This window comes from Elgaria multicarinata, chromosome 3 (assembly GCF_023053635.1).
Source record: "Elgaria multicarinata webbii isolate HBS135686 ecotype San Diego chromosome 3, rElgMul1.1.pri, whole genome shotgun sequence".
Classification (NCBI taxonomy): Eukaryota; Metazoa; Chordata; class Lepidosauria; order Squamata; family Anguidae; genus Elgaria; species Elgaria multicarinata.
In genome coordinates this window covers 47067323-47082077 of record NC_086173.1, presented here as the reverse complement: position 1 = coordinate 47082077, position 14755 = coordinate 47067323, and the positions used below count along the sequence as shown (strand labels likewise).

The following is a 14755-nucleotide window of genomic DNA, read 5'->3' as shown; positions in this document are numbered from 1 at the left end:
CATCCGTAATGTATCTGCTGAAATTAAAGGCAGGCAACAAAGAACACACATTGCTTAGCCATTAGTCCGGATGACAGCAAGAAAAACACACGTTTTCCCAAGCATCATCATTAGTACCCGTTGGATCCATCAGATTGGGAACCATCGGATTCTACTGAAGAACAGCAGAAGGTTGGGACAGCCTCTCGTTCCCTGCCATTTAGATTTAGTTGCCTAGTCTTCCTTCGACTGCCCAGAATTGTGCTGAGAAAAGTGTGCCATCTACTGGTCTCAAAAACAGATGACTTCTTGTTGCTAGCTCTTTCAAGGGCACAGCCCCCCCCCCCCAAAATAAAATAACATGGGCTGGGGGAAGGGGAAAATCACCCCCTTAATATTCACAAACCAAGAAGCCAGCTGAAAATGGGGACAAGCAACATGACTTCAGTCATGGGAGGGGACAGAACAGAGCTAGCCAGAAACTCTGTGGAACCATGTTGGTTTGTGCCCTGTCATTCAGAAACACAGCAGACCATGCTTCGTTTCAGATGTTACTGCCAGATCTTTGGAAAGCCAAGTGAAAAGGCTGGGTGATTTGAGGAGACTGGGAGATTTCTAGTCCTCGCCCAGGCACTCTTAAGGAAAGAGCTTGGGGTGGGGCGGGGGGGAGGAAAGAATTTGAGGCTAAATAAAGTCTGAAACCAGCATGTTCTAATAAGTAATACAAATCATATTTACATACCTAATTTGTGTATGTAATTGTCTAGGCCAGCCTTCCCCAACATGGTGCCCTGCAGATGTTCTGGACTTCAATTCCCACTAGCCCCAGCCAGCATGACCAATGCTGGGAGTTGTGGTCTAAAATGTCTGAGGGCACCAGGTTGGGGAAGGCTGTTTTGCTAACTAATTTTTCATTTGGCCTGGTGACACAGCAATAAGAGAAAGAAGTGGAAGACATAGGGGAGAAAAGATTCCATATGCTGGCACAGCATGACAGAGGGAAAAGAACAGAAAACTCTAAGGAATTTTAGACTTATACTTACCCTTTAGAAAGCCCAATAAGACTATCATATAATTAACACTGATTTGTTAGTTAATACTATCACTTTAGGGATGGTGTTTATTCTAGTATAACAAAGCATAAGGGATTGAGTATTGTATTGATTATTATAAGATGGCTAGTTTGAGTATTCATTTTTGTATGTATTGGTTGTGGACTCACTTTGAGTGCAGTAATTGCAGACAAGGGGTATATAAATAAACTTGACGACTATTATTTCTGACCTTTCATTGAAAATTCTCCAGTTTTCTCTTGAGGCCACTGGAGGTAATTCTAGGCAAGGTGAGTGCCGTTCCCTTATCATTACCGCAAAAGGAAAATGCCTTGTGTGACAAACCCATGGCTGATATTTCACTTGAACAGCGAAAACATGCACTGCATACCTTGAATCCTTGTCTTCTGAACTGTTACCTCTTAAGTGCATTTGAATAGATTCACACCAGGTTATGAAGTTTGCAGATACCACCAGCCATAAAAAACAAACAAACCACAGAATACATATGATGCCACAGCCATGGTTTCTAGACAATGAATGGTTGTGATAGTAATAAAAATATAAGCATGTGGGATTAAGTCTCCGAATGCTATGATAAACCTCTGCAATCCAATAGGAAAATGCTACCAAATCCCTCAAGTTATTCGCACATTTATCTGCCACAATTGCACAAAATGAAACAGCCTCCAGAGATAACAGATACAATCACTACATTTCATGACAGTTTTAAAAAGTATTCATAGAGTACAGTAAGGCAGCCTTCCCCCAAACTGGGGTCCTCTGTATGTGTTTACAACTCCCAGCAGGATGCCCTCCAGATGTGTTTGAGAAAGGCTGCAGTAAGGGATGCATCACCTCAAGGCAAGTTTTATGCCCCTTCTATTTGGACACGCTCTCCTCCTCTCTCCTGTTCCTTTTCATTAATAGGGATGTGTACATAGGCACGGCATCCCTTATCTGTGAAGGACTACAAAATTCTACTGGGCCATGCATAACCCCTGGTGTAGTGTGGTGGCTAAAGTGTTGGACTGAGAGTCGGGAGATCTGGGTCCCCACTTGGCCATGGAAACCCACAGGGTGACTTTGGGCCAGTCACAGACTCTCAGCCCAGCCTACCTCCCAGGGTGGTTGTTGTGAGGATAAAGTGGAGAGAAGGAGGATTATGTACACTGCCTTGGGTTCCTTGGAGGAAAAAAGGCGGGATACAAATGCAATAATAAATACATGAAATAAATAAACTCATGGGGAGGGAAGAGGCAAATGTGACTGTGCCACATGGGTACGTTAAGCAAGGAAGACAGAGTGGAGGCAGGGGAGCACCATGCATCCAGACAGCTCCTTCCAAGGTCGCATTCAGTTCCAGAAACCCTAGCCATGTTTGTGGAAGAGAGGGCCACACTGAAAGCAAATCTGTGACCCCTCATAATTTGACTTCAGCTCCATCTCTTATATCTGTTTAGTTCAAATATTTCCCAACTTGGGAGAAAAAGAAAGAAATCAATTACTTTCCATTCATAAAGTAACCAGCAACCTATGCCAACAATCCATCAAAAGTCATCATTGCTCTCTTGCCTTGCAGAATTAGAGAAGAACCCATATGAAACAGAGCCTACCTAAAATAATCCCCCTGCTGTTTAAACATTTACACAATGCCAGGCAGCTTATATCTCTGACATTTCCTGTTTTGATCCCAGTTCCTTGAAGTGGTTGCTTAAGGCATCACTGACTCCTGTCTACAAAGCTACTCTTCTTTCACAGCGCTCTGCCAAAGCAGATGACAAAAATCGGATCAAACCTTTACTTATGGTTCATCAGTTTCTAACACTCCCAAAGCCCATATGCAAATACATAACACCGTAGAGGTAATATTCGAAGCATCAACACAATAAAAAGCCAGGTACACTCTACGTCCTATAAATTCTGTCTTCTTGATGGCTCATAAATGCACCTTAACTGGAGATGGAATATAGAATAGAAGGCTGCAGATGGACTGCATTTGCACTAATGAGGTAAAACAACAGAAAAGATGGGGGAGCATGATTTTGCTATGGTGTTTGATGATTGTCCTATTTGATATCAGCAAAGAATTTCCTTTTGTTAGACTATTATTATATGGTTGATCTTGGGTTTTATCACCTCCCAATGCTGGGAAGGGGGAAACACAATTACTTAGCTTTATCTCCTTATTAGATTTATTCTTTGTCCTGCAAGTAGTACATGATGAATGTTCACCTTCTCTGTTTCTGGTATACCTCCATAATCTCAGAATACAATATTTAACTTTACAGTAGGTAAGATAAGTTACAAAAAAGGAGGACAAGGAGACACTCATTGAATGTGTCTGATGCTGATACATTGTAAAAACAACAACATAAAAACCTTTATGCAGAACCCAATTCATTGGTGTGTTGTTGTTTTTAACACGTCTCATCTTGGGTCACATGCCAAGAATGGGAGCCAAAAGGTCTTGAAATATAATCTCAGGACAGGTCTTATGCTTAGGCTCGGTTTGCAATTTAGGAATGCCAAGTATAGTCCTTTAGTCCACCGGGCTGTTTTTGCTACAACAGACCAACACAGCTAACTTTCTGGAAATGTAATTTATTTTGTATCAATCAATATGCTGGCTGAACAGATGCCAAAACACAGCAGATAACACAATTCCAAATGTCTCTTGTTTTACACCATGAAAGAATACCAGAGAAGGTGCACACTAGATTGTAGGAGGCTTCAGGTGGGTTGTTAAAAAGAAAAGTGGGACAAGCTTTAAAAATAAAATAAAGCAAATCCCATGCTACTGTTACGCAGCAGAAGCAAAGCCCAATAACCTGGAATTTCCTGCCCCCATGCTACTCTGTCCAATGCATGCCTTTGGCTCATGATCGCTCTTGCCAGTAATTTCATCTCCTGCTTTTTCTGTACAGATCTAAGCCGGCGCCAGGCTCTCAGGTGAATTGGCACAACAACATGATGCAACACCACTTTCCCCATTACAGCTAGCTTTGCAGCCTGGGCCACTTCTCAGACACTGGCATACTCCCTGCCTAATATAATTGCTGAACAAGAAAGCAATTTAATAAACAACTCCCTAGAAAGACATTTAACAGAAAAGGCAAGAAATATGCAAGCATTGCGTCAAGGCAAACCCCAGAGAAGCTGCCTCTGGAGGGTTGCACTTTTCTGAGTACACCCCAAAGCTGTGGTTTCTGAACTGATGCCATTGCTTTCCTAGAAAGGAAAACACATATTACGAAGACTATCACTCAAGCTAGTCTTAACTCATCATATTAGCTTCAATTGGTCGGTATGCTAAATATACACAACTCAATATACAAACACCATTAGTTTTGCAGAAAGAAGTGTGTTTTCTTTGTTTTTAGGCAACGCAAACATGTGTTGTGGCAGGCACCAATTTTCATATTGGAGAAAATGGGGCTGGTCGCATGACAGGACAGCCCATTGTGGGGTATTTCGTTCACAGTGATGCTGCAGCACATGCAGGACGCATGCAGCTACCACTTTGAATATGCAACCCCTGCTAAGGGGTTGTTATGTCGTACAAACCTGGAAAGCAGAGGTTATGCAAGGATTGTTTAGCCCTCGCATAACCGACATTTGCCAAGTTCATATGACACAATAACCCCCAAGTGAGGGTTGCACATGCAAACTGGCGGCAGTGGGCGTGCAGCTCATCATCGGTTAAATAACCCATGATGAGCCACGGTGTGTGTCGTCCAAACCTAGTCAATGCCTCTAAAATGCCACCCGCAATTTTTAAGTACTTTTACGCAAAATACTTTGAGATGTAATGTACATTGATGGTGCTATATAAATAAATAATAATAATAATAATTTAAAACAAAAGCAGCTGCTCAAAAGCAGCTTGGGTCAACCTTTTTGAGTTGAGTGATAGTTAAAACCTATTAGGCATTGCAGACCTACTTGTTAAAGATACAGATCTAGGTTCTTTTGAATCCAATTCCATAGCTGCTGCTTGTGCTGCTATTTGGTTTTGTGTATTTCTGTATCCCACAACTCACTCAATCTACTACCTACTGATCAACTATTGTCAAATTATTAAATGTATCGAGGTTCTATGTACAAATCCCCACCACCCCCGCAAATGGAGGGGGGCACAGGGACGGCTCTGCTGATGACACCCCTATCATTAAGAGGTACAACAGAACCACAAATACTTTTTATGGGCTGCTTTTTTGCATATTGGACCTTATACATCTGAACCTTACACAATAGCCCAATTCGGACTCTGTCCAGAGAACTTTTATTATTGCGTGGACTAAAAATATAATAAATGCCTTTTGTCAACACACATATAGCACCTCCACAGTGAATCGCAATTAAACCCAGGAAATTATTAATTATAGCTTCCCAACTCACCTGTACTAGGAAACTATGGTTACCAGCTCGAGAACAAGCCATCTTGAGTTGTGGTTTAAAGCTGGTTTAAGATCCTGGTTTGTTCTGAAGCTGGTAACTCTAGTTGCCTAGTTCAAGAGCACTGGGAAACTACATTTAATGAGAGATTTCCTGGGTTGTGGCTTGCCGCGAAGGGAGGCGGAAAGCGGCTGTGTGTGTGTCCAAAGGGCTTGATCATATCTTCACTCAATAAACTGGCATGATCATCAGAATGTGGCCATTATTTCATGTTCTGTTTATATTTCAAATTACAAAAATATAGCAGGAACAGATAGAGCCTTGTGCTGAGTAAACACCATTCTCGTCAGAAGCCGTTTTGAAGGCTACATGTCAGTAATCCAGCAATATCAATTTTATATTTTAAAACATCTTTGTTATCTCACCTGGAGGGCTTTGGATTTAGCTATATTAACACCACAAAAGCCCCTAACAGTCTGGGGAAAACAAGTAAAACCTTCCGGAAGGGCACAATGAATTTTTTTGACAGGCCTCTAAACGGTTTTTTGGGGGAAATCAAGCCATGGTTAGCCACTAGGAGGCTCACTCAGCTGCAAAACAAAAGGAGAAAAAGCATACCCTGAATTAAAGATTAGGCATGCAGCAACAGCAGCAGCCTACTCTAGAGACTCAGGAGTGCTAACTAATCAGCAGCACTAAAGAAAAGGGGATGGGGAAAAACACACAACCCCTCATTTTCAGCTCCTCTTTGAGCAAGGAAGCTACCATATATGGGGCAGGAACACAACATGCTTTCCTGCCAAGAGGTTACTGGGATTTGGGGTGGTGCTTGCAGTGTCAAATGTAACAAGATAGGCACAGATTACACTAGACCAGCCTTCCTCAACCTGGGGCGCTCCAGATGTGTTGGACTACAACTCCCAGAATGCCCCAGCCAGCTGGCTGGGGCATTCTAGGAGGTGCAGTCCAACACATCTGGAGCGCCCCAGGTTGAGGAAGGCTGCACTAGACCTTGTTCCTGTGAGGTCTGCCAGCAGCAATCAGCAGAATCCGTCCAATTCCAGGCAAAGGAAGCCTTCTTCTAAGTGGAAGGGAGGGTAAATGTACTCAGTACTGCAGTTGAGACCTATAGGCATGCCATTGCATTTAATTTTAAAAAGGCCTAGCAAATGACACTTCTCAAAGCCTGCATTGTAACTATGCATAAATCTTGCTGCCGTGATATTTTTTCTTACTATATTTACATTTAAATGAATTAAAATACAAATACGTTTTAATACAAGCTTAAGTGCTAGAACCTGGGAAGACTTGAACAGGGAAAAGTGCCCAACAGTTACACACATATAAATATAGGCACATTTCCATTATGACGATACCGATTACACACATATACACTTCCAGATATTATATACTGGCTTTTTAAAGTAGTGAGACACATCTAACAAAATTAAAGATAAAGGTAGATTTCCCCTCCCCTAGCTCAGGGGGCTGTCTAAATGCACATAAAACCCCAGGGTGGCTGTGCGGTGGCGCTGCACTGATTATATGACACAGCAGTCACCAAGGGGCTTTCCAGCAAAGCTGTGGAGAAAAAAAAGTCAAGGCAAGTACAGCACATCTGTTATTTATCCTCACTCCAGAGTCATGGAGGGGGAGTGGCCGGGCGGATGGCGAACTCTGATTGGTCACCGTCAGCCCAGGCAGAGGGCAGGGCATGGACACGGCAAGCTTATTTATTTATTTATTTATTGCATTTCTATACCGTCCAATAGCCGGAGCTCTCTGGGCGGTTCACAAAAATTCAAAGTGTAAAACAACAGTATAAAACCATAATATAAAATACAATATAAAAGCTCAACCAGATAAAAACAGCAGCAATGCAAAATTACAAATTTAAAACACCAAGTTAAAATTTATTTATAGACTGTTAAAATCCTGGGAGAATAAAAAAGTCTTCACCTGGTGTCTAAAGGTATATAATGTAGGTGCCAAGCGAACGTCCTTAGGGAGCTCATTCCACAGCCGGGGTGCCACAGCAGAGAAGGCCCTCCTTCTGGTAGCCACCTGCCTCACTTCCTTTGGCAGGGGCTCGCGGAGAAGGACCCCTGAGGATGACCTTAGGGTCCGGGCAGGTACATACGGGAGGAGGCGTTCCTTCAGATAGCCTGGCCCCAAGCCGTTTAAGGCTTTAATACCAGCACTTTGAATCGGGCCCAGACCTGGACTGGCAGCCATTGAAGCTGGAAAAGGACTGGCGTGATGTGGTCTCGCTGGCCAGTCCCTGTTAGTAACCGTGCAGCTCTGTTTTGTACCAGTTGAAGTTTCAGGACCGTTTTCAAAGGCAGCCCCACGTATAACGCATTGCAGTAAATGGCCACCAGAAAACCTGCACTGCCTCCCCCAGTGAGGATTACTCGCCACTACCCCGCACCAGTGATACTGTAGGGTTTGGTGACGGAGCAGCACCAGCTCGGCATCATGAACACAACCCCCAGGAATCATTTGCTGGACAATTTAAAAACAAACCACCCCAAAACATCAGCTTCAACCTCCATAAGAGAACGATTCCCCAGCTTCACATGGGAAATTAATACTGGCAACAGCCTGTGTGCGCATGCGGGTAGGTGGGGGAGGGATTGTTGGAAGCCCTTTCAGCAAATACGGTCGAGGTTTGAAATGAGATGGGCTTCCAGCTTTTCCCCTCTATTCGACTGAGGGGCAGGGCAGGATCATTTCAAACAACTACAATGACAAGATATCTCCAATCCGGCCCTGATTTATGTGCATTTTCTGTACTGGTTCCTGTGCAGTGCCATCACTAGAGTCCTGAAGATGGGGATTCTCAGAAATTCAATTGGGTAATGACCTCTTGATCAACATGACAGCTTTCCTGCCAATTGTAAAATGATGGATGGGGGTAGGGGGGAGGAAGCCATATTTTTCACTCCTAGATCTACTGAAGATGCTCCTTAATATGTTGGGCAGGACCCTCCTGTTGCTGGTTTTTAAACTACAAGGGTAATCATCCTTTCTAACTTTATTGGAGTTCCCACATGCCATATTTAAGGCTAAAACAATTACAAAATGTTTAAAACATTCATTTCTGTACCAACTTACAGGCGAACAATCCAAAATTTATCTTCATGGGTAGTATCCAATAGTGCTGCTACACTTCTGCTAGTTCCATGGCACCCGCAGAACCTACCGCTAGTGCAACAGGAAAAAGCACTTCTTAAATCAATCCTGGGAAGACTTTTTTTCTGGAATGGGGCAGGTCAGTGGAACTCCCTTCTGTGAGCTCTGCTGTCTTGCCCCATTCTGGAACCAAGTATTTCTGCTCTTTCCACTTACTTTCTCTACAGCTAGGTTCTTGTTGCACTATCAGCAAGTCCTACTAGCATGGGAGCAGCATTGGATACTGCTCAGTGTGTGTGTGTGTATATACACTTTCAATGTTAGTCTCAAATTAAAAGCGACAGTGAATATTAGACCAATCAGATATGGAATTTGACATGTCCCTGAAAGGCGCAATGACCTTTGCAGCCATTGCACAAAGCAACAAAATCATGGAACCTATAAAACATGTGAAAGTTTTATCTTCTGACCTGCCCCTTTTTGCAAATATGCAGACAGCCATACAGTTGGAAAGATGTCAGCATTTCCGCTGAGACCCTCCAAGCCTGCTGAAAAACAGGGGGAGAGCCTTATATATTGGCCATTAGGGCTGTAAAACCTTTCAACGTGGCTGATTTCTCCGGCATGTTTATTGGCTTTTTAAAGCTATTACGCTATTTCATTTTGTTTTCTTCATTTTTTTTTATAGAAGGATAAGGCTATCGATGGTTACTAATCAACGACGGATATTTCTTACCGCATCGCAGGCAGTATGCTTTGAATAACAGCTGTTTGGAAGCAGAATGCGGATGGTGCTATTGTGTTCATGTCCTGCTTGTGGGTTTCCCATAGGCATCTGGCTGGCCACTGCTCCGAAATGTTTTATTTATTTATTTATTACATTTATATACCGCCCCACAGCCGAAGCTCTCTGGGCGGTTTACAACAATTAAAAATAGTAAACATTAAAAGTATACAAAAATGTAAAAAACATAAAAACAGTATAAAAACAACAGTATCCATTTAAAAACAACAATTCTGGGGTCCATTAAAAACAAACTTAACGTTGTTAAATGCTGTTAAAATGCCTGGGAGAAGAGAAAAGTCTTGACCTTTCGCTGAAAAAATAACAACGTTGGCGCCAGGCGAGCCTCATCGGGAAGATCATTCCACAGTCGGGGGGCAACCACTGAGAAGGCCCTCTCCCTTGTTGCCATCCTCCGAGCTTCCCTCGGAGTAGGCAGTCGGAGGAGGACCTTAGATGCTGAGTGCAGTGTACGGGTAGGTTCATGTCGGGAGAGGCATTCTATCAGGTATATAGGTCCCAAGCCATGTGGGGTTTATAGGTTAAGACCAGCACCTTGAATTGGGCTCGGAAACATATAGGCAGCCAATGCAAGCGGGCCAGAATCGGTGTTTTAAGTAAATAGAATAACTCTCCCAACCTCCCCATTCCCTAGTTAGCAAGATCTCGGTGTATTCTACCAGACACCCTGCTCCTAAGGATGTTTACTAGGAGCTATTCATTTTTGGTTTTTTCCATGCAAGCATGCTTTGGACTGCAACAAGACAAATCCTTGACACTTTAAATACTATTATCGTATAAACCACAAGCCACAGGCTGTGGATGCTCTCTGTTGCCAAGTAAGCATCTAAAAGCATATGATATCTCAGAACAATTCCAAGAGGTAACAGCTTTTAAAAACAAACAAAAAGACAATCTTCCCTAGTTGTACATTTTTCCCTGCACACCATTTTGCAATATAACTTAAAGGCCACATGAGGGCACCCTCCCCTCACAGTAAACATGAATGAACACACAAGTGGGCAAATCCGTGCCACTACACCAAATTGGAGAATTGTGGCTTCAGTCACATTCTATTGATAAAGCATAAATCTTCACTGTAGAAAAGCAAATTTGCAGTCCATCGCTGTATGACAAATTGTATTAGATGTAGATTTCAGTGCCAAGCCACTGCACAGTAGCTCTGGACTGGAAAGAAGTAAGGAATCAACTGAGCAGTTTATAAACCTGGCAGCCTAAATCGCATACATAACAGCTCAGCTAACCCAACCTACAAGAACATTTCCTGAACACGAAAACAGACTGTTAGCCTACCCTTTCATCCCTCTTTCAGTGCAACATATACAAATACGCACAAACTAAATCAGGATAGACAGCTAGAAATGGTTCCCCCATGACACCAATGAAACATGTTTGAGATTCAGCTGGATTAAGACACATATTTAAGCAATATCCTTGCAACACCTGCACAGCAGTAGGTACCCTAGAACAAGGAGAATCTATAGATGACCACATGAGATCTCATTTCTAGAAGCTACAGCCAGCGCAAGAATGTTTAAGGCTGTTGCTAGACTTAGATAGCTAGTAGAATTTAGGATTTCCTCTTCAATAAGCCAGTATGAGGGTGCAATCCTATACATGTTTAGACAGTCAAAAGTCCTATAATTCCCAGCATTCCCCATCCAGCATGGGGGTGGTGGCTAGGGAACATTAGGAGTTGTAGGTTTTTTGTTATTGTTTAAACATGCATAGGATTGCAGTCTACAATCCCATACATGGATATACAATCCTATACCTCCATGGGAGTGAATCCCACTGAACTCAACAGCAATTACTTCTGAACAGACATGCATAGGATTCATTCATTCATTCATTCATTACATTTCTATACAACCCTATAGTCAAAGTTCTCTGGGTGGTTCACTGCATAATAAAATATACTTAAAAAAAACTTTAACAAACAAAAAATTATAACAGTTTAAAACAGTTTCTGCAATTAACAATAAACCTACCAGGACCCAACAAAAAACCCTCCAATAATCCACGGGCTGTTGTAGGTTTATTGGAGGGTTCTTCCCCCTCCAACAAGCCATGCCACTTGGGTTCTGATGAAACAACAAGCTGTGCCCAAGTGGTGATTATGGAAATGGTGTCCTGCACACAACACAATTTAGATATGCCAAAGTGGTTTATTTTGATCATGTGAACCGGCCCAGAGACTTGTTTAGACACAACAGCCCAATAGGACACACACATACATATATAGTATATGTTCAAAATTTGAAAAAATACCCCACAATCTCTTGCTTTTCATATGCACCAGACATATTCTATTAAGGAACACTGCCTACAAAGAGGGGAATGTCTCATCATTCCAAGGAGGCATCCCATATATAATTCTCAGTGCAATCCTATGCATGCTGACTCAGAAGTAAGCTTCACTGAGTTCCACGGGGCTTACCCCCAGCCTGGTAAGTATCTACAAGATGGCATAACAGCCTTCATTAAATAAATACATGATGATCCTGGTAAGGCAAAGCAACAGAGGCAATAAAAGCATTGATCAACAACATACCGATAATAAAATTGATGACGCCATCAAACTAAGAAAGGAAGAAGAAAAACACACACCACACAAATGGAGCTACTGCTCTAGCTTCCAGCACGCCACCTGCTGCTCTGCCAGAGAAAAACACGATACAACCTGGCTGGCTCTGTGACCACCTTCAAGGTCACCGATTGGATAATTTGCTGGACCAAGTCAGCCTATGTGAACCAGGCAGCAAACTGAGCAAAGGTAGAGTGAAAGAAAGCTACTGGATGCTGGGCACCCTCAACATCGCCCAGAATGACCCCTCCCTTAGAAACAAAGGGGTAGCCTTTCATTGGCTGACTCGGACTAGGACTCTGAGCTAAATAGCCTTTTTAAAAAATGTCACTCGTCCAAAGGAGCGTGCCCTCCAGGAAGCATTTCCCTGCAGGGGAAAGGCTTTGAACATGTGCGCCAGCTAATACAATTGCAAATGATGCTGCCACTGGGACCAGGAGTTCCTTCCTAGCGTCGCAGCAGCAGCTGCCAGCAGAATAGAAAAAGACGGTGCAATTGAAGAAGCTAGTGTGTGCCATGCCACAGAAGTTTTATTTTTTAAAAAAGGGAGAAGGAGTTGGCAGAGGAAGGGCAGGGTGTGCACTAGCCAGAGGCAGGGCCCTGTGCACCGCCCCTGTGCTGCCCAATTTTGAACTCTGAGCAAATGGTTTTACAACCAGGAGGTTTTGCTCTTAGATTTCCCCCCTTTTTACTTTGGCCATTGGTCCATAAAGGAGCACAGGGACATGAACTCACCTGTTTTCATTCACCAGGAACACAGAGCCAACGTTTTCCACAAGTGCTTCACTTATGGGTGAGAGACAAAACGGCGAAGAGAAGGCATCAGAGTCTGAGTCGAACGTGCTGTCTCTGCTAACATCATCGGCGGACAACTCCAAAGAGCCCTCATCTTCTCCTGTCTCCAGGTGGCCCTCCAGCCGTTCTTCCTCCACTGACTCCTCCAACCGGTTCTGCTCATCCTGAGAACTGATTGTCGATAAGATTCCTGAGTCACTGTGGGCAGGTTGAGCAGAGCTGTGGATGCTGTCTGTTGCCAAGCAACCCTGGGGCAGCTTCTCCCCTTCTTCAGAAGGGGAGCTGACGTGAGCCACATCCCTGACCAGCTGTGTCACGGTCAAAATGTCCTCCTCATCCTTTGGTGTCACAGCTTGTTTCTGCTCAGAGGAGGAAGCCTGCATAGGGGTGCCAAAACCCTGAGTATGGCGGTTACGCTTCCGGGGGGCCTTACGGACTGGGGAGCTCTCTGGTGTGATGTAGCGGAGGGCCTCCTCATCCTGTCTCTGAATACGTGAATTTGGCACCCAGGCCAGGATAAGCGTGGTTCCAAGCAGCTCATCTTTCTCCATGTACAGGCAAAGATAGCCTGCAAAAAAAGGGGGGGGGGAACACAAGAAAAATAACCCACAGTGTCTCAGAATTACAGCCAAAACAAACAAACCAAAAACCCTCAGCTTGCCAGACTTCAAATATCCTACAAGAGTGCCTTCCCCCAACCCTCTGATTTCTTGCTAGGGCCTGGACCATCTTCTTCATCCAATCTCCTGAAAGCTCCAACTTCTTTTCGCCTTCCCCTCCCCTCCAGGCCACAGACAACCCCTCACAGCTTTATTCATTCCAGCAAACACTTGCTTGGCTGACTGATCTTGTCTCTTGAGAATGCTTTCTATTGTCCAACTACAAACCACGGCAACCTGGTTTGGAGTCCAGCATCAGATCAGTCTTGTTAGCCTTGGGCCTCTTTGTGCTTTTGTCTTTGCTGCTCCACTTAGCTTATTCTAAATGTTTTTTAATGATTGATTGCTGTGGTTTTGATGTTTTTATATTACACAGGCGACACAAGAGTCAACAGTTGATTAAATAGTCCACGGTAGACTAAATAGTCCACCATTGACTACTGTGTCATCTGTAGGGGGGAAACCACCCCACAGTTGGTTACTTTCTAGAAATAACCAACTCCAATAATCAACACAGTGCAGAATTGATTATCTGCACAAACGTTGCTTATTGTATCGTCTGTTGGACTCTGTGGATTCTTTCCCCTGCCTACAGAGCCCTTGACCAGCAGGGCTCTATTGGCAAGGGAAAGAATCCCATTCTGGGAAGTGCTTGGGGAGCTGCCAACCATGCCATCCCTTGTTGGGATGCCACAATCCGCGGCTTGCCATGTGCTTCCCAGGGGAGGCACATGCCGTCCTTGGGTGGGGCGCTGCCAATCGTTGCTAAGGGAAAGTGCTGGCGACTGAGGACAGGCAATCCTTGGAACTCCTGCCTGCCATTGCAGGAGCTCCTAGTGTCCCCCGTCACCAGCTGCCACCACTTTGCAGCGAAGGCAATTTGTTGCTATGCTGAAGGTAGGGGGGATGATGCCAGGAGAGTCTCTCCTGACATGGTCTCTCTCCAGCCGCGCCCTCGAAACAAATGGGGATGGAGCCGGTGACACGGAGCGACTGACAGGCACGATCACTCCCAGCCGTTTCTTTCTGCAGCGGCGTCTGCGGCGCCTGCCCCTCCGCAGAAAGGAGGTGGGGAAGCTTCTCTCCCCCCTCTGCCCCTCCCCATGGAATGGTGGTGCACTGATATGGTAAGGGGGAACCAGCACCGTCATTCAGTCAGGAGGGTGGAGGTAAGAGAGGAATAGCCAACCCTGCCCTTATAGCCTACTCCACATGTAAGTTATTAGCATGTGACCCAAGCACAACATGTAAATACTTATCCATGGAGTGGACTATAAGGGCAGGGTTGGCTATTGTGTCATCCGAACGTGCCCAGAGTAAAATCATTTATCCATCTAGCCCGGTA

General features: G+C 44.2%; 1 protein-coding gene across 3 annotated transcripts in view; it reads right to left on the bottom strand.

Annotated features, from left to right (window-relative positions):
- The window catches only part of TBC1D16 (TBC1 domain family member 16), a 60876-nt gene that overhangs the window by 33180 nt on the left and 12941 nt on the right, over positions 1-14755 (bottom strand). For all 3 annotated transcript variants that reach the window (XM_063120131.1, XM_063120130.1, XM_063120132.1), the window contains one exon: positions 12692-13319. In XM_063120131.1, the coding sequence (XP_062976201.1) occupies positions 12692-13319 (628 nt within the window). The remainder of the gene's footprint in view (positions 1-12691; positions 13320-14755) is intronic.